At 39.8% G+C, this 20,277-nt stretch overlaps 1 protein-coding gene across 6 annotated transcripts in view; it reads right to left on the minus strand.

Moving 5' to 3' along the window:
- Window positions 1-20,277, minus strand: part of LIMCH1 (LIM and calponin homology domains 1) — a 397,172-nt gene that overhangs the window by 136,611 nt on the left and 240,284 nt on the right. For all 6 annotated transcript variants that reach the window (XM_073608522.1, XM_073608523.1, XM_073608520.1 and 3 more), the window contains one exon: window positions 1,732-1,835. Coding sequence is in view for 3 of the 6 variants with exons in the window: in XM_073608523.1 (XP_073464624.1) it covers window positions 1,732-1,835 (104 nt within the window). In the remaining 3 variants the exon portion in view is untranslated. The remainder of the gene's footprint in view (window positions 1-1,731; window positions 1,836-20,277) is intronic.

A 20,277-nucleotide genomic window follows, 5' to 3' on the forward strand; every position in this document is an offset into this window, starting at 1 on the left:
CTTAGGTTGACAAAGCTCACAGTACTGCGTTTATGGAGAAAGAGAAGCACTGTCCCCCAGGACACAACGTGTGTTAGGACTACAGAGCACCCCACTTTCCCCATTCATAACATAGGAGGGGGGGGTGTTATGCAGCCCTAACACGCTTCCTGTTAACTTTGTTTGCAATAAAATTATACCTCGTACACACGATGAGAATATCAGACGAATAATCGTTTTGTTTTTTTTTTGCATGCTAGTCTAGAAAACAGGGTTACTCAACTTACAAAAATTCCCGTACAACAGAATATAACAACTTCGGAAGTGATGTAATGTACTGTATTGTATTGTATTGTACTTTACAGCATGCATGGTTTTGCTCTTCCGATTTTTTGTACTGATTAACCACTTCAATACTGGGCACTTTCACCCCTTCCTTCCCAGGCCAATTTTCAGCTTTCAGTGCTGTCGCACTTTGAATGACAATTGCATGTACCCAAATTAAATATTTATCATTTTTTTCACACAAATATATCTTTTTTTTGGTGGTATTTAATCACCGCTGGGGTTATTTTTTACACTACAAATAAAAAAAGACCGAAAATTTTCCAAAACAAGGCATTTTTCTTAGTTTCTGTTATAAAATTTTGCAAATACGTAATTTCTCTTTATAAATTTTTACCAAAAAGGATGCTGCTACATTTCTTTGGTAAAAAATAACCCAAATCGGTGTTTATTTGGTGTTGGCAGTGATGGGGGACAGACAGATTTTTTATTGGGATACTGAAATGTGTATAGGGACAGGGGTACATCAGTAGTGCTTGGTGTACTTTGTGGGGTGATCTGTAATAGCTGTGTAAAATCATCCTCACACAGAGAGCTGTCACAGATCTGCAGATTTCCCCTCCCGCACTGAGCTCGGCGGGGAGACCTGTCACAGAGACACCTGTCTCTGTTTACATTGTGACGGCTGTGATTGGACACAGCTGTCAGGTGATCTGGAGGGCCAATCACAGTGCCCATATCCCTATCTCTGCTCAGCTGGATCCTGTGATCAGAATGATCACAGGATGTGGCCGCACTGCGAGCACTCGTTCCGAGGAACGTTCCTCGACGTCCACTCAGAACAAAGAAAGGACCACCCGGCCGTTTATATGCAGTGGCCGGGTGGGAGGTAGTTAAACGAAAATTATACTATCGGATGAGAAACTTTTTTTTGTGTTTGTCCTTTCAGATAACTTCGGATGAATGGTCGCGATTGGTCCTTGAAAGCTGTGTACTAACGATCAGTTCTTTTTCGCCTGATTTTCTGATCATGTGTACTAGGCATTACGGACTGCACAAGACAAGGACAGCACTGTATTTTTCTGCCCTTCTAGAACACATTAAACAAAATGCTTTCAATGTTTCATTACTGGACCAAAGATAAGCAAACAAGAGATGTTCATTGTTAGTGTTTGCATACATTACAATTTGTCTCTTTTATATCTGACTGGAGTTCAGCTGTGAAGATAGGCAAACTAAAATATTAGAAAAATTTCATACAAATAAGTAAATATCCTCTTACAAGCAACTATGCAACAAAGGCACTTGAACAGAATTCATTCCTTATTTTGGAGAGACTTATTGGTCCCCATTCTTTCAACAAAAGTCCCTTAGCAGTTTATCAGAAAGCATGCAGCCAGGAGACAGATGTCTTTCACCCTCTCTATTTTTATTAAGCATAATTCTTTTTTTGTAGCAATCACCCACCTTACTGTTCTGTTCGAAGTGTCCTGCAGATCCCCTGGGTCAAACAGCTGGGATTCTTTTAGGCCAAGTTCTTTACAGCCTCGTAAAAATAATGCCACATTATCCTGCAATGATAAAATGGACAGATATAAAATAGATAAAAAATATCACATGTATGATATAAAATAAACCAGGAATGTGAAGTCCTAGAAGCCAGGAAAGCAATGTACCTAAAAACCTACAGTGGACTTAAGGACCTCCCTTTAACCACTTCCATACTGGGCATTTTCACCCCCTTCCTGCCCAAGCCCATTTTCAGCTTTCAGCGCTGTCGCATTTGAATAACAATTGCGTGGTCATACTACACTGTACCCAAATGAAATTTTTATCATTTTTTCCCCACTAATAGAGCTTTCTTTTGGTGGTATTTGATCACCCCTGTGGTATTTATTTCTTGTGCTATAAACAAAACAAGGGTGACAAGTTTAAAAAAAAAAAACACAATATTTTTAAATTTTTGCTATAATAAGTATCCAAAATGTTTATTTATTTTTTTTAATTTTTTCCTCAGTTTAGGCCGATACATATTCTTCTACATATTTTTGGTAAAAAATATCGCAATAAGCGTATATTTATTGGTTTGCGCAAAAGTTATAGCATCTACAAAACAAGGGGATAGATTTATAGCATTTTTATTATTATTATTATTTTTTTTTTTACTAGTAATGGCGGCGATCTGCAATTTTTATCGTGACTGCGATATTGCGGACAATTTTGACACATTTTGGGACCATTCACATTTATACAGCGATCCGTGCTATAAAAATGCATTGATTACTGTATAAATGTGACTGGCAATGAAGGGGTTAACCAGGAAGAGGCGCTGTAGGGGTTAATGTGTTGTTAGGGAGTGATTCTAACTGTGGGGGGAGGGGATTCACAAGGGGAGGAGACCGATCGGTGTTCCTCTGTACAAGGGACACACCATCAGTCTCCTCCCATCTGCCAGGACGTGGATCTGTGTGTTTACACACACAGATCCACGGTCCTGCTCGGTTACCGGGCAATCGCGGGTGCCCGGTAACCCCCCCTGGGCTGCCTGGAAGGCTGCGCCGTCATATGACGGTGGCCCAGAACAACAGCTGCACCGTCCCGCCGTCATATGACGGCGGGTGGGCAGCAAGTGGTTAAATAACAGGACAATGCCATATAATTATAAGAGCAGAAATCCAGCCATCTTTTTTACCCCAGTTTTGCAAAGTATGGGAAAGTATTAAAATTGTTGTCTGAATTTACTGGTATCTGTGTGCCCATTGGGGAGATATGTCTATATACGGAATGGCTTCTTCACAGTAAGAGCTGTGAAAATGTGTAATAGACTCTCTCGAGAACTAGTTCTGGCCAGCTTATGAGATTGTTATAAAAAAGAGCTGGATGTGTTTGTTAGTAAACGCATAAAATATAACTGGATAATTACATTATGATAAACACTGGGGCTAGTTGATTCAGGGAACATCCGATTGCCTCCTGGGGGATCAGGAAGGCATTTTTACCCCTGCTGGAGCTTTTTTTTTTTTTTGCCTTTCTCTGCTTCAACTCTGGGTATAGGCTTGTGTATATGGAAGTTTTCTCTTTTTTTTCCCCTCTATTAGTTGAGCTAGATGGACCCGTATCCAATCTAACTATGTCAGTACTGTGTGGTTACCAAGTCAGGAAGTAAGTAGAATCTCTCTAATAAGAACTTAAAGTGCTCTTTTTTTAAGAGAGTGAAAAGAGAACAATTGAGTACTGTGATCCTTTTTTTTATTTATACTAAAACAAATTTTCAGGACAAGCTTTCGGGGTGCATCCCCTTCAAGGTCCAAGCAGTAGCCAAGCTTTAACAGAAAAGGGGAGGCTCAATACTCCTGTTCTTCTTGTCATCTCAACCTTCCATTTTTAGGATCCCTGTCACTTCCTGTATGTTCCCAAGCACAGGAAGTGATGGCAGATCTCTTTAGTGGGGGACAGAAACCAATCATGTTCTCATCTTTCTCCATTCTAACTAAAATAACTTGGCTAGAGTTTTACTTTAATCTCCTCAAATTTGTTTATGCATTTTGCTTCATTTACAATTAAGGGATTTTCTTCAAATAGCTAAAATAAGAAAGCACGAAATGGGTTATACAAATTAAATGGCTTCTTTTTTCTTTATTTTCTTAACAGTGTAAGAAGCTTATAGGTTTATGTAACAGGCCTAGGAAGAGCTGAACAGAAACATCTAGTAAATACAAGTCATAGTCAAGTTATAAGCAGATGACCATTTCCAATAAGAAATTCATGTGACAAGTTTGGATTTTACTAACTAACGTACTCCGCAGGAGAAAGAAAACAAAACATTTTTTTTAGAAAAAGATGTGCAACTTTCCCTAGATAACTCCAACTGAGTACCAGTGAATTGGGATTGTCAAAGAAGGGAACAAGGGGATCAGGAAATAAAGATATTACTTGAATCTCTGATGGCTCCCAAACAAAACCTGTGTTTTTTTATTTTATTGTGACTAGTCTTAAGGGATTAGAACCCCTGTCAGATTTTTATAGGTGTCCGTTTTCCCATTAGTAAGATTTACCCTTTTTGTGTCCTGGAGACCAAGGGACTAAAAGTGGTGGAAAATCCAAAATTGTAAGGTGTTGCCAGAACAGGAACAAAGGGGAAATCTTTCAATAGGTCCTGGTTGTCATGTTGATCAAAATAATTCAGTCAATGTTTGGAACAAGTTTGCAGATGAGGAGTTGACTTCACTCTGACTAATCTGCATCACAAAACAGAGCAAAATGTCACACATCAAAAGTATCCTAAAAATACACTTTATTCACTAGGCTGATCCATACTGATCTCCACCTTGGATCATTTCTCTCGGTGATGTGTTCTACCCATTAAGAGCTTAATTATATATATAGTATTGCCATGATGTTCCTGGTAGATATACTTGCAATAAAACTGCGCTTTGTCATTGCAATTGCTCATTAAGTTTCATTAAAGTGGAGTTCCACCCAAAAAATGAACTTCCACTGTCTGGATTCCTCCCCTCTTCCGGTGTCACATTTGGCACCTTTCAGGGGGGAGGGGGGAGCAGATACCTGTCTAATACAGGTATTTGCTCCCACTTCCAGCAAAAGTTTGCCGCAGTATCCACGGCAATCTACACCATGCCCGGCCCCTCCCCGCCGTCTTTGGGGAGACACACAGGTCCCAGAAGACAGCAGGGACCACTCAGAATAGAGATATAGATATATTTATATAGAGAGAGAGAGAGATACATACATACACACATATATACACACACACACACACACTCTGTTATATACAGTATGTACCCATTACTTCATAAGGGCGTCAGACCTTGGATGGATATTTCAGTTAGACAACAGCTGTTTTGTACCATGGTAAGACGGTAAAAAACAGATGATAAATATACAATAGAATAGAATGCAAAACAAACATGAAAAAAGAGAACATATTTCTTACAAGATAAAACTTATCCTTCTCTCATGTCTATTTAAACATTTCTTTCACCCGAGCAAATATTTGATATGCCTAAACCTTGGGGGTTGAGGGATTGTGCTGCTGGTGCCAAGATATGGATCACACAACTTGTCTGCTGAGCAGTTAGCATGCCCTCCCTTCACCTGCACAACATTAAAGCTGGCCATGGATACTAGAGGGAGATATGCATGCACAATGCTACATATTGTCTGCATTAGTAGTTTCCTAGCATACATTGAATTATATTATTTGCATAATCAGTATAAGTGCTGATGGGTAACTGCCAATCCCGACCTACATCAAACACCCCCTTTACCACCTTGTACATGGCCCTCCCCATGGCACAATACATGCTGGAAGTCGACCTGGTCTGTAAGTGGTATTCAGTTTTTATTCATTAAAAACAGTATTCAGAATTATATTTTCTAAATTAAATCATAATATATACATTAATTTCCTGTTAGCTTTGCTGTGAGACTTGAGTTCAGTTTTAAACATTTTGGTCACAAAAATGCATACTTTTAAACACTCATGTTTGTGTCTAAGGAAGCGGGGAGCAAGCAGAATCAGCTTCATGTCTAAAGGCCCGTACACACGATCGGACTTTTTGACAACAAACATGCAAATTAGCTGTTTTGGAGCAACATCCAACATATATATATATATACACACACATACATATACACACACACACACACACACACACACTGGATATAAAAAGTCTACGCACCCCTGTTAAAATGTCAGGTTTCTGTGATGTAAAAAAATGAGACAAAGATAAATCATTTCAGAACTTTTTCCACCTTTAATGTGACCTATAAACTGTAAAATTCCATTGAACAACAAACAAATCTTTTAGGTGGAGGGAATAAAAATAAAATAATATGGTTGCATAAGTGTGCACGCCCTTAAACTAATACTTTGTTGAAGCACCTTTTCAATTTTATTACAGCACTCAGTCTTTTTGGATATGAGTCTATCACCATGGCACATCTTGACTTGGCAATATTTGCCCAATGTTCTTTGCAAAAACACTCCATATCTGTCAGATTGCGAGGGCATCTCCTGTGCACAGCCCTCTTCAGATCACCCCACAGATTTTCAATGGGATTCAGGCCTGGGCTCTGGCTGGGCCATTGCAAAACTTTAAACTTCATCTGGCAAAGCAACTCCTTTGTTGATTTGAATGTATGCTTTGGGTTATTGTCATGCTGAAAGATGGAGTTCCTCTTCATGTTCAGCTTTCTAGCAGAAGCCTGAAGGTTTTGTGCCAATATTGACTGGTATTAGGAAATGTTCATAATTTCCTCTACCTTGACTAAGGCCTCTGTTCCAGCTGAAGAAACACAGCCCCAAAGCATGATGCTGCCACCACCATGCTTCACTGTGGGTATGGTGTTCTTTTGGTGATGTGCAATGTTGTTTTTGCACTAAACATATCTTTTGGAATTATGGGCAAAAGGTTCAACCTTGGTTTCATCAGAACATAACACATTTTCCCACATGCTTTTGGAAGACTTCAGATGTGTTTTTCCAATATTTAGCAGGGTTTGGATGTTTTTCTTCGTAAGAAAAGGCTTCCGTCTTGCCACTCTACCCCATAGCCCAGACACATGAAGAATACGGGAGATTGTTGTCACATGTACCACACAGCCAGTACTTGCCAGATATTCATGCAGCTCCTTTAATGTTGCTGTAGGCCTCTTGTCAGTCTCTCTGACCAGTTTTCTTCTCGTCTTTTCATCAATTTTGGGGTAACGTCCAGTTCTTGGTAATGTCACTGTTGTGCCATATTTTCTCCACTTGATAATGACTGTATTCACTGTGTTCCATGGTATATCTAATGCCTTGGAAATTCTTTTGTACCCTTCTCCTGACGAATACCTTTTAAAAATGAGATCCTCTGATGCTTTGGAAGCTCTCTGCGGACCATGGCTTTTGCTGTAGGATGCGACTAAGAAAATGTTAGGAAAGACCTACTAGAACAGCTGAACTTTATTTAGGGTTAATCATGATGGCAGGTGTGTACTGACTCCTAATAACATGAGTTTAAATAATTCTGAACACAGCTACATCCCTTATAAAAGGGTGTGCACACTTATGCAACCACATTATTTTAGTTTTGTATTTTTACTTCTGCCCCCTGTACATACATACATATATACACAGTATATATATATATATATACACATACACACACACACACACACACATTATATATATATATATATATATATATATATATATATATATATATATATATACACACATACATATATATATATATATCATATATAGTATATAAATATACTTCCTAATATAATATACATATGAATTGAAATTACGTTGCTTTGGACAATTCTTTTGTTGATTTCATAAGCAATAAATTTGTTTAAGACACCTTGGAATCCATTCACGTAGTAGGTCTGGACTAAAACTTAAGGTATTTTGAACAAAATTAGTTGGCATCATGCAATGCTATGACAAGCAATTTTCCAAAATTTTGTGTGAATGTTTGAATGAAATGCTAACTATGTATTGCTAGCTAAAGAGTTGCACTTTGCTGTAAGTCCCATTGTGTATCAAAACTAACAATTCAACAACTCAAGGTACCACTCAACCCAAGGTCTTGTCACACATCACCCAATTCTACATAAATGTTCCAATGATATTCAGTACTTGAACCAATACCTGTTTAATGCATATATAACTTAACTTGTCTGTCTTTGACTATGATATACATATTATGTCTTGGCCTATGATATACATACGATACTAAGCATACAGATGACACAAAAATTCTCAAAAAACGTAGTCGTGCTCTTGAGCGTCTGTGGCACAAGACTAAGTCTCTCAAAGACTTCAACCAATACAAATCTGCCCTCCAAAAATACTATTCTTTCCTCCACACTGCCAAGCAAACCTATTTTACAACGCTTATTAACACCTTCTCATACAATCCCCGTAAACTCTTCTCTACCTTCAACTCTCTACTTTGTCCTCCACCGCCTCCATCCACTGACTTACTCACTGCCCAGGAAATCGCTAATCACTTCAAAAACAAGATTGATACAATCCGCGATGAAATCTCCACTCTACAGGTGTCTCCCCCAGCTAAGACCCCATGTCAACAGGTACAACTGACACTCCTCCTATTCAAATCTGCTACTACAGACGAAGTTGCTAAACTCCTTTCTATCCCCCACCTAACCACCTGTCCCCTGGACCCGATTCCCTCTCAAATGCTACGGTCACCCTCTGACCCCATCCTACACTCTCTAACCCACATCTTCAACCTCTCCCATACCTCTGGCATCTTCCCCAATGCTCTAAAACATGCACTGGTCACCCCCATACTTAAAAAGCCGTCCTTGGACCCCACCAATCCTAACAACCTACGCCCTATCTCCTTGCTCCCCTTTTCCTCTAAACTCCTTGAACGCCTGGTTTAGAACCAACTGAGTGACCACCTCATTAAAAACATCCTTCTTGATCCCCTTCAATCTGGATTTCGCCCTCAACACTCCACAGAAACTGCTCTTTTAAAACTCACAAATGACCTACTAACTGCAAAAACCAACGGACACTATTCTGTACTCCTACTTCTGGATCTTTCAGCTGCCTTTGACACGGTTGACCACCCCCTCCTCCTCAAAAAAACTTTACTCCCTCGGTCTCCGTGACTGTGCTCTTCAGGGGCTCTCATCCTACCTATCCCAACGCACCTTCAGTGTCACTTACAATTCTACTTCCTCCACTCCTCTTCCCTTCTCTGTTGGGGTCCCCCAAGGTTCTGTTCTTGGACCTCTTTTATTTTCAATCTACACCTCTTCCCTGGGTCAGTTGATAGCCTCTCACGGCTTTCAATATCATTTCTATGCTGATGACACACAAATCTATCTCTCCACCCCTCAACTCACCCCATCAGTCTCCTCACGAATCACTAACTTACTAACCGACATATCTGTATGGATGTCACATCACTTCCTCAAACTCAGCATGTCCAAAACCGAGCTTATAATATTTCCTCCCCCACGTGCCTCTTCCCCGGACTTCTCTGTCAAGAGCAATGGCAAAACCATCCACCCGTCCCCACATGTCAGGGTGCTAGGTGTTATCCTGGATTCTGAACTCTCCTTTCGGCCCCACATCCAATCGCTTTCCAAAGCTTACCGCCTCAACCTCCGCAACATCTCTAAACTACGTCCCTTTCTAACCAATGAAACCACAAAGCTCCTGATTCACTCCCTGGTTATCTCTCGCCTTGACTACTGCAACTCACTCCTCATTGGCTTACCTTTAAATAGACTATCCCCCCTTCAGTCCATCATGAATGCTGCTGCCAGACTCATCCACCTTACAAACCGCTCAGTGTCTGCTACCCCTCTCTGCCAATCCCTCCATTGGCTACCACTCGCCCAACAAATTAAATTCAAAATACTAACAATAAGTTACAAAGCCATCCACAACTGTGCCCCCAGCTACATCACTAACCTAGTCTCAAAATACCAACCTAATCGCCATCTCCGTTCCTCCCAAGACCTCCTGCTCTCTAGCTCCCTCATCACCTCCTCCCATATCCGCCTCCAGGACTTCTCCCGAGCCTCGCCTATCCTCTGGAACTCCCTACACCAATCTGTCAGACTGTCTCCAAATTTATCCACTTTTAGGCGATCCCTGAAAACTTTCCTCTTCAGAGAAGCCTATCCTGCCTCCATCTAACAACTGCACTATTTTCTCCATTAGCTCATCCCCCACAGCTATTACCCTTTTGTATAACTTGACCCTCCCTCCTAGATTGTAAGCTCTAACGAGCAGGGCCCTCTGATTCCTCCTGTATTGAATTGTATTGTACTTGTACTGTCTGCCCTAATGTTGTAAAGCGCTGCGTAAACTGTCGGCGCTATATAAATCCTGAATAATAATAATAATAATAATAATAATAATACTACTAAGTAGCAGAAGCAAAAAAAAAAAAGTGTTGACTCAACTCATCTACTCTGGATTTTCCTTTCTATTAATTAACTTTTCTGTTTTGTCCTGAATGATCCCCTTTGGTTTACTCTAAAGTTAAATAATTTTCACATTCCTCATTGTTTAGAAAAATGGCATTCCAGATGCCATCTTCCCATCTTTTACATTCTTTCTATATGAAGATCAGCTAAACATAGCCATGTAGATATGTGACAACAGCATGGGTGTTATGGGTCGAAAGAAACTATCAAGCTGTCTAAATAGTGTTACTGTGAATCAAAATTCTTGCACTGATGTGTTATGAAGTTTACTGACCCACCAACATCCACATAATCCAGATGCTTGTGATTTGCTCAAGGTGTAAGTGCAGCTATATATGGTAATGTTATAGTTTGTGCACAGAGTGCCAGGATTAAGATATTTCTAGAAGATGACAGTTCTAAGTCATTTGCAGCAAGATGTATAAACATTACGAAGAATTTCAGAGGAGAATGGAAGATTAGAAGAACTCTGGCACATTGCTCCTCAGGTTATTACGGGTTACTGGAGCCCCAAAGTTAACAACTATGTTCTAGGAAGATAAAAGAAAATGTTTTAAATAGTTGGATGCTTTTCATGTTGTATGAATGTTCCCCGAATTTGGCCAGGGATGTATTTGTCACTAGCTTTGCAGAGACCAAGTGCCACCTGTACCTTTACCTCTGCTCACTGTTAGAAGGCTTCTGTAGGGCTTTCAGTACCATCTATACCAGTGTTGCAACTGTAGGAAAATGGCCTATTGTAAGGATAGGTTTCTAATTTTCCTGGAATTGGGCTTTACAGTGATTGTAAATAATCACTTTTTAAAACAACCCATTCAGTTTAAGGCCCCTTTCACACGAGGGTAGACTGCCACTGTGATCCGCTTGCTCACCAGGGGATCTGTCCACTGATCCCCGCTGAGCAGGCAGTAGACAGGTCTGTGTCCACTCCGCTTATGCAGAGCGGATACAGGCTGCTCTCCTCTATGGGCAGCCAGATGTAAACGAACCGCCTGTTCGTTTACACCCGACTGTCATCCGATCTGCTGGACGGAAGGGAAATGGGTTCCCCACGCGTCTTTTTTTTAGCGGATCGGATGTAGGCAGGTGTAAACGCCGCTCCATAGAGAAGAACAGAGGTTCCGATCGGGTCTGCCTGAAAAATTGACAGGCGGACCCAATCAGAACGTCTGTGTGAAAGGGGGGTAAAATAGAAATGAAAAGCAAAACAATTGTTTATAGATATAAAAAAAAATTATAAATACCTTTTTACCTTTTTTAAAAGTGATCATAATTCCTCTGTTCTCAGCTGCATAAGAGCTGGGGGAGGAGAAACAACATTACACTGAACTTCCCAGTAAGGCCTCATTTACACTGCAGCTGGTAAATGGACGTTTAGGAGCATTTGGGCATTTTTTTCAGCAGCCCCAGAACTCTCCCCAATGTTATCTTATGGGTACAAGTACATTTAGGTGTTTATAGTGGTTTAAAAGCTTTTCTTAAAACAAAAATTTGAGTTAAGGAGGGTAGTTCAGGGGCATTTGAAACACCAAATGCTTGAAACAGCGTGCAAACGCGCCTAAATGCGGTAACTCGTGTTTATAAGCGTTTTCGTTTTTAGGCGTTTTTCATGGGAAATAATTTTTGACCATTTGCAATGTTAAAAAAACAGACTTTCTAGAACCCATGTATATTGTGGGCTGAGGAAGCGAGGGAGAGACTTTTTTCCTGCATTGTATGCATTTGGGAGGGTCTACTGATCTGTAAAATCTGTTCTGTCAAAAACGCTTCTAAAACGCAAACGCTCATGAAATTGTCAAATTAAATTTGCGGTTGCCCTTAAAATGGTGACAAACCTCTCCTTAGTTTAGCGTTACTGAATTACTGCTCTCAGTCCAATGTGCATGACAATATATGTATTGCAATCAACGTTTTCATGCATAGGCATCAAAATTTTTTTGGGGGGGGGGGGGGGTGGATTTTATGTGCTTGGGTGTAACTTTAATTGTTTACAAGTAAATTTTATATCTCCAAAGTGATGATTTTTTGGTGACTTGCAGGAGCTGGGATTTGAAGTAGATATATAAACCCTGGATAACTATTAGTTTGCACTGTGTATTATAAATAATTGCTTTTAACTAAAGTATTGCTTTTCACATTTTTTTCATGCTTTGTGTCTCAGTGCAGCCTCTTTTCAGTCACTTCCAATCATCCACTGTCGTCTGCATGGCATTTCTTAGCACAGGATTACTGCTAGTGAGATCAGTGGACTATGTCTGCGTAATGCGGGTTGATTCAGCCACACTGAATCCCTTCATCAGAATCCCTGTGACGGGATAACAATGCAGGAGCACAATTAGAAGACAGGGACCAGAGGGTTGTCAGTCTAGAACACTAAAAAACTGAACAGAGATCTTTTTTAAGGCAGGATCAACATGTGCTATTAAAAAAAAAAAAAAAAAAAGCTGAAGATTTAATAATAGGTCTAATAAAGAAAGCACAATGGGATTTTTAAGGTGCCACAGAAAAATTATAAATGGATATATAAAAAATGTCAAACAGGCCCACTGTTATTGGAGTCCTTTATGTCCTTCTCTGTGGTGCACCAGATATCTACACAATTTCAATATCCCCAAGATATCTGAGCCATAAATTTTTTTTTTTTTTTTTTAATACAGGACACGTATCATAGTTCACTGACCATATATGCAGTCCTTACCTTAGATCTCCTGAGGAAGCCATCATATGGCGAAATATGTAGAGCAAGAAGTTACTGCTGTTCATCTATCATATAGGTATTGTATGATGATATCCTGATGATTTTATCCCTGTATTGATTCAATTTGATATATTTATTATATATCCGTTTGTAATGTTTCTGTGGCACCTTTATCCCAATATCCTTTATTAAATCTATGTCTATTTAGGGATGTGGTGCCTTTGATTATCCAACATCCAGCAATTAACAATAAGAAGATTTAATAATATTGAAAATTACATAAACATGTTAAAAATTATGCAATTTTAGTGATTGGATTTTCATGTACTTTAAAGTGTATCTAAAACAAGAATAAAGTTGTAACGTATGGCAGCTTAGCAGTTCTATAATGAGGTGGCTGCATTTGTTTATTTTTTCAGGCTTTGTCTTTATTTCCACTTGGTTACCTTGCCAGTAACACAACACTCACTCACTCACTCTACCCCCTTAATGGAGGAGCGGCATTGTCACCATAGGCGGCTCGCTCCTGGTTTGGGCTACAGAACACCTTCCGCTCTCCTCAAATTCATAGCACATACAGGAAATGTTCTGTAGGTCACAGAGATGAACTGGCAGAGCTGACTCTCCACTTGCGATTTTAGTTAAGAGAACCCATAAAGGTAAAAGCTGGATTTGTGGCAGGAATACGTTTTTTTATGGGTTTTGAGTCATCAGGCTTTATATAGTTTATATCGTTCCTTGCAACTGTCACTAAACCAAACATTAGCCCTGGTTCAAACTGGAGCATTTTGTCAAATCGCATGTCAAATCGGCAGGAATTGCCTTCAATGGCACCATCCTAATCCAAAAAGTAGTTTCTGTATTACCTTTTGCAAGTTCAGCTGCGATTTACATTGACATCTGTGCAGAAACCTGCACAGATGTCTCTGAAATCGTGGCCAAAATCAGGACTGACATGCGGGAGTGAAATTGTGCGAGTTCAGCTGAACTAGCACGGCTTCATTCCCAGCAGCTCAGTGTTAGGTCTGTAAGAGAGTATATTTTTCTCCAGTGACAGTTGCCAAGAACTAGTACACACAAATGTATTTAAAGTGGATATATTTGCACGAATGACAGTTGCCAGGAACTAGAGCATGCATGTGCGCATTAAACCACTTGCCTACTGGGCACTTTCACCCTCTTCCTGCCCAGGCCGATTTTCAGCTTTCAGTGCCATGGCACTTTGAATGAAAATTGTGCGGTCACTGCACCCAAGCAAAATTTTTATCATTATTTTTGAGATAGATAGAGCCTTCTTTTGGTGGTATTTAATCATCACTGAGTTTTTATTTTTTGCCAAAGAAACGAAGACCAAAAATTTTGAAAAAAAAAAGTTTTAGTTTCTGTCATAAAATTTTGTAAATAAGTAATTTTTCTCCTCCACCGATGTGAGCTGATGAGGCTGCACTAATGGGCACTGATGAGGCGGCACTAATGGGGAGGCACCGATATGCAGCACTGGTAGGAAGGCACCGATATGCAGCACTGGTGGGGAGGCACTGATAGTTAGGACACTGATGATCAGTGCTCTGACGATCAGTGTAAATGTCTCGTGTGGATTTGCCAGTTATCGGCTCTCCTCTTGCGCTATCAGCGTTGAAAAGACTTGGCGGTAACTGGCAAATCATGTTTACACTCCGATCAGCTGATCACGTTGTAGAGAGCCACCGTGATTGGCTCTTTACCCAGATCACTGCTGATGTCAGGGGGCGTGCAGGAAGCAAGAGCACAGAAAGGACATCATATGACGGCCACCTGGCAATGTGCGGCCGCGCTGCAGCCATCATTCAGCTATAGCTGAACAGGTTAACACGTTAACCCAAGAATTACTCTATGGACAATAAAACAGTGATACAACTCATGGGGGAGATTTACTAAACCTTTGGCACACATAGAATCTGGTGCAACTGTGCATAGTAACTAATCAGCTTCTAAGTTTTATTTTGAAAGCTGAAATGAACAAGCTGAAGTTAGAAGCCGATTGGTTATTATGCACAGCTGCACCAGATTCTGTGTTTTAGTAAATCTGAGCCATAGTGTCACTCAGCACCATTTTGGGTGAACTTCCACTTTAACATTCAGTTTGAAATATTATGGCTGCTTTAAAAGTGGCTACCAGGAAATCGGGAAGCATGTCAACTAGAAGGCCTGTCCCTCTACCACGTGAAGATGGGAAATATATAATTGCTGGTATAGTAGTAAAATGCTGAGTTACCATGGTCTGAAAAACATCAGCAGCATTTCTGCAATATGTTTACATATGCTCTGAGCCCTCGAAAAACTCCATATGTAAAGCGTACTACCCTATAGTAACAAGATTACATTGCCCTAAACTGAAATTAGAAGATGTGGGGTTACTTTCCAGCTAAGCCTGAAAAGATTATTTGCTGTCCACAGTTCACAAAAAAAACTACTAAAGCTCAAGTCTAATAAACCAGTTTAATGTTTTGTTTAACACAGAGAAAAAAAGTTGGCTCCTACCAATAATGCGATTACCAGTTCTGGCTAGTTAGAGTCTATTGGCTTGAAATGAAAGCTAATTTGGCTTAATTTGACAGATTGATAAAAACAAGAGTTTAAAACACAATTAAAGGAATCCGCATTTATGTTAATAACTAAAATGTTTACAAGATTTTTTTTGTGCGTCTGCCAGTTGGCTGTGATCTATAAAATTTGAACCGTCAGCTTCCGAGGAGGTTCTGATAAAAATGATGTTCAGTTGGTTTGCATTGCTCATGTGTTGAAGAAAGCAGCAGTCTATGCAGATCAGCATTTGTTCATCAGGGCTTTCACCCAAGATTTATCACATTTTTTTTTCATTTTAATACATTTTATTGAAGATTTTAAACATAAAAGTTGTTACAAATTTACCCTCCTCAGAAATAATGATCATCAATCATGTCTGGAGGTGTCTCCCAAATATCAGCTGATCAAAAAGGTTCCTAAGGGACCCAAAAGGAGGAGGGAAGGAAAGATTCCCTTGAGGTATAACACTTTTCAGATGAAATTGTTGATAAGTGAAAGTAGAGAACCAAAGTAGAAGGGTAGAAGAAGGAAGTGAATTATAGAGGGTTCTAGAAAAGAGTGTTGGAGGTGGGTAAAGGGGGAATAGGTGTTTAGGTTTGAGGTTTGGTCCTTGACACGATATCATAACATCTTTGCCAAAAAGATTCAACAGGATCAAAATCAGGTGGGAGATAATTATCGATCTGGGGCCTCCAGAACTTTTTAAATTTAGAAATTAATCTATTAAGGATCACAGACATTTTCTCCTTGAGGATAAACCAATTCAGTTTGTTTTACTTTGCCAATTTTTGGGGACAACGACCACTATGCTTTTAAAAAGAACCTGTTTGGCCCCGTGATAAGAAATAGTACAGTAGACAAAACTGATTATTTATACAAGATTCAGATTTAGCAGAGCTTTTCCTGGGTTTTTGGGATACCTTTCCCCCAGAAGTGTATAGACCAACTGATATAAGCCAGTCCAGGTATCTTCTAATTTTGGGGCAATCCCACCATATATGTAAATGAGTAACCAGGGTCCTGCGATTTAGCATATTTTTTCCCAGAATTCAATTAGAACAGTGTGTAAATCTTGGGTTAAGCTTAGTACACACAATCAGAAATTGGCCGAAAAATACCGCTTTTGAAATGATCGTACGATAATACGATCGTTGGTACACAGCTTTCGAAAGCTGATCACAACAGTTAATTCGAAATTATCTGAAGGGATTTTCGTTTAATCATTACAGTTTTCAGCCCAAAAAAAAAGAGAAAGACTACGCTTGCTCAGAAATTAAAGAATATATTATAATACAACACATTACAATGCTTTTCAAAGATGTATTCTGTTGTACGAGCATTTTCATAAGTTGAGTAACCTTTTCGTTTTCAATATGGGACTAGCATGCAGAAAAAAAAAAAAAAAATCATGTGTACGAGGCTTTAAAGTTGTGTGACTTTTGGATGAAAATACTGATCTACATGTCTCTGCACTATAACCAGCAATTTGGTTGAATTTGCCTTTTAAAATCAGAACAGTGGAGGTGCTAGTCATAGAAAACCAAGTTTTCATTTTCTAACCATATTAGAGCAAGAAATTGGCTGGTTGCAAAGGGCAGCAGAACAACTTTCTTTCCTTCAGTATTTATGGATGATGAGGCCAAGGTCTTGAAAACAAGAACACATTATAAACACAAGAAATCACAATTAAGCTGATATCAGAACAGAAGGAAGCCTTTTGTACTGCTTGGTACTTTTAGAAATCCAGGGTTTAAAACATAATAGATGTTTATAAATTGGTTACAGTGTGATTCCCAGCATGCTGACAGATGACTAGGCCAGTGGAGTAAATACTAAAACTATGCTACATGTAGTTTCTTAGCAGAGGATTTTTAATGCTTGGCTTTGTTTTTCGTATAGCAAAACCCATGTCCCTGTAATACAGGTATAAGATGAAAAAAATAGGGTGAAAACAAGTAGCATTGAGTAATGCTCAAGTGCTTTCAGCCTTGGGGCTCGTTCTGGCAACCAATGACTTTGTACGGTAACCATTCACACTGAGTAGTCTGGCTGCCAGCATTTTAGTAACCGCCAAGAGCTCACCAGTTAAAAATGTCTGTCTCAGGCGGTGTCTGCCCTTGGCACAACCCTGTGTTTTGCCCCTCACTCACCCTGTCTGATTGCTGCTGTACAAGGGACTGCAAGAAGCAGATATTAAGACCGGTTTGAAAAATACTTACAATAGCTACATATAAAACAACAATTCATGATTTAGTAAAGTGGTTGTAAACCTCAGACATGAAATATAAACAAAGCATATTCGTCTATAGTGTATCCTTGTCTCAATTAAGAGTACAAAGTATCACTTGTTTGCAGCTTCCTTCCTCTGCTATTCGCATGAGTCACTTCTGAAAAGTTTTCCGGACACCAAGAGAAAAATGGTGACAGGGGAGGGAGCTCCAGTTGATTGACAGCCTCAGCACTGTTCCTGTGCGCTATGTGAAGGGAGGTGTTGCCTAATCATCCTGCAATGAGAACTCTGCTTTTTAAGGCTAAATTACAATCTTTGATCCAGTAGCTGGACAGCTAGGATCTGCTAGATAATCATACAGACAGTCTCAAATTGTTCCAAAACATTCTCAATGTGGGGTCCAGAAAACACATCTATGATAAGTGCTCAGTAGATATTAACACCAGGTTCATATTCCACATCCAGCTGCTGTACACAGCATTAAGTGTGCTACCAATGAATAAAATAAAAACAATGCATCTCAGCAACTTTTAATAAACGAAGGGGCTGGGTGGTCTTGCTGTGCAATTTAAACTTCATTACGCAGCGCTCTGAGAACGCATCAAATGAAAATGTTATCGCTGCTCCTTCCAAACAACAAATTCCTGGCTTACACATCTGCATGACGGATCTGCTGCCAGGGACAAAGGGCTTTTCATACAGGCCATGCTCTTTTATTCCCCTATTATCTGTGTACCAGGCACAAAGGATAAATCCCCATTGAATAGACCTGGGTAATCTTTTTGGTGTTCATTGGGTCAGGTTTATGTTTTAAACAGCCAACAGCCCCACCTGTACTGAGGTTTGTCTGAAATAAAAAAAAATACAACTTTACAGAGTATAAGAACAAATTGAGCTTTTATTGAAATTTGTCACCATTTCTGTCCTGGCAGTGCAGGCACTGTGGATCCCATTCATTATGCTGGGGCTGCAGGGTAAAGTGTATCTAGTCAGTTGTAATGGAGACTGTGTGACCTGTATATTCATGTGGTCAGGTGTGCAGACTGCACGGTTCATTATCCCAAACTGTTGTTGGCACGGACTGACTTCCGGTGCATAAGACAGATCACAAAGTGCCTTTTTTTTTGCAGCAGTTTAGGGGGTTATTGTTTCAAACTAAGGAATACAAATTAAGTAATGTGCAGCTTACCAGGGTTTTTTTTTTTTTTTTTAAGGCCCAGAACATTTTCTGCCCATTGATCTTGCTAGAATTCCAATGCCCTTGTAACATCTTATCTAAACTGATATCTCAAACTTTCAGCTTACCCACATTTCTTCTGTGAACTACAAAACAACTCCCCTATACAGAACATGATCTGGATAAGAGGGGGGGGGGTTGTTGGTAGATCAAATCAGGACAGCAGCAATGCTCACTCTCTGCACTGTACTATGATGGTGCAGTGTTGCCACCTTAGGACAGGAAGTTTTATATTGGTAGGCAGAAAGAAATAGGAACCCTATTTAAAAAGCAAGGTGGACTTTATTGGCACAACACGAGGCAGCTTATACTAAAAATATTAAATACTGTATTTTATTTCTCTAACAATTAAAAACTTGGATATAAAACAATTGCAACACAATCTGTACACATCGTAACCAATACAAACAGGTACCCAACCCAAAAATGGAGATACACAGCCGATATGAAATGATGCTGAAAGTTGTATAAATCGCTGAGTTGCTGATAGACCTGGTGTTCCCTGATCGAGAGTTCTTCTTCCTTCCGCCCACCCCTTCATTGGTGTGGATACACTTTATGGGTAGGGTATATCGCCAATTAACCCTTGGGACTGCTGGACCCTAACCTTTATAGGGAACTGATGATCTAGGTTTTATCACTCTGTAGGAGTGCGCTGTATACGGTTCGGATACTGGACAGTCTGTGACTCACCTTTTTGTCTGTCTGGGTGTGGTCTTAGGAGGGGCTTCAGCTATACATGGACATGCCCCCGACTACCTTAAAGAACTTCTCAAACCACAAAACACAACACGCCCCCTCCGCTCCACTCACTCAAACATTCTACATATACCCAGAACTAGACTCAAGACAATGGGAGACAGGGCATTTAGTGCAGCTGCCCCGCGCCTGTAGAATGCCCTACCTGATACCTTGAGGGCTCCTCAATCCACTGACAGTTTTAAAAAAGGTCTTAAGACATTTCTTTTTAGCAAAGCTTTTTCTTTTTAGATGTTTATTTCATTGTATAAACTGCTCATTTTTCTGTTTTAGTTTTTTTTAACCTGTAGCACTTTGAGATCTTTTGATGAAAAAGACACTATAAATAAAAAAAAAAAATGTATTAAAGAAAAGCGTGCGAGAATACACATTACCGGTGCTCCTGTTGAAGTCTATAGAGGTCTAAAAAAACATGGGATTCTGACCCAACGAAGCAAATACTTTTTCAAGCTTCAAGGGACAAGCTTCAAACGATACAATGCTCAGGTATATAATGGAAATGGGCTGCAAACTGCTCAAATGTGAATGGGATCTCAG

The sequence above is a fragment of the Aquarana catesbeiana genome, linkage group LG01 (assembly GCF_042186555.1).
Source record: "Aquarana catesbeiana isolate 2022-GZ linkage group LG01, ASM4218655v1, whole genome shotgun sequence".
Lineage (NCBI taxonomy): Eukaryota > Metazoa > Chordata > Amphibia > Anura > Ranidae > Aquarana > Aquarana catesbeiana.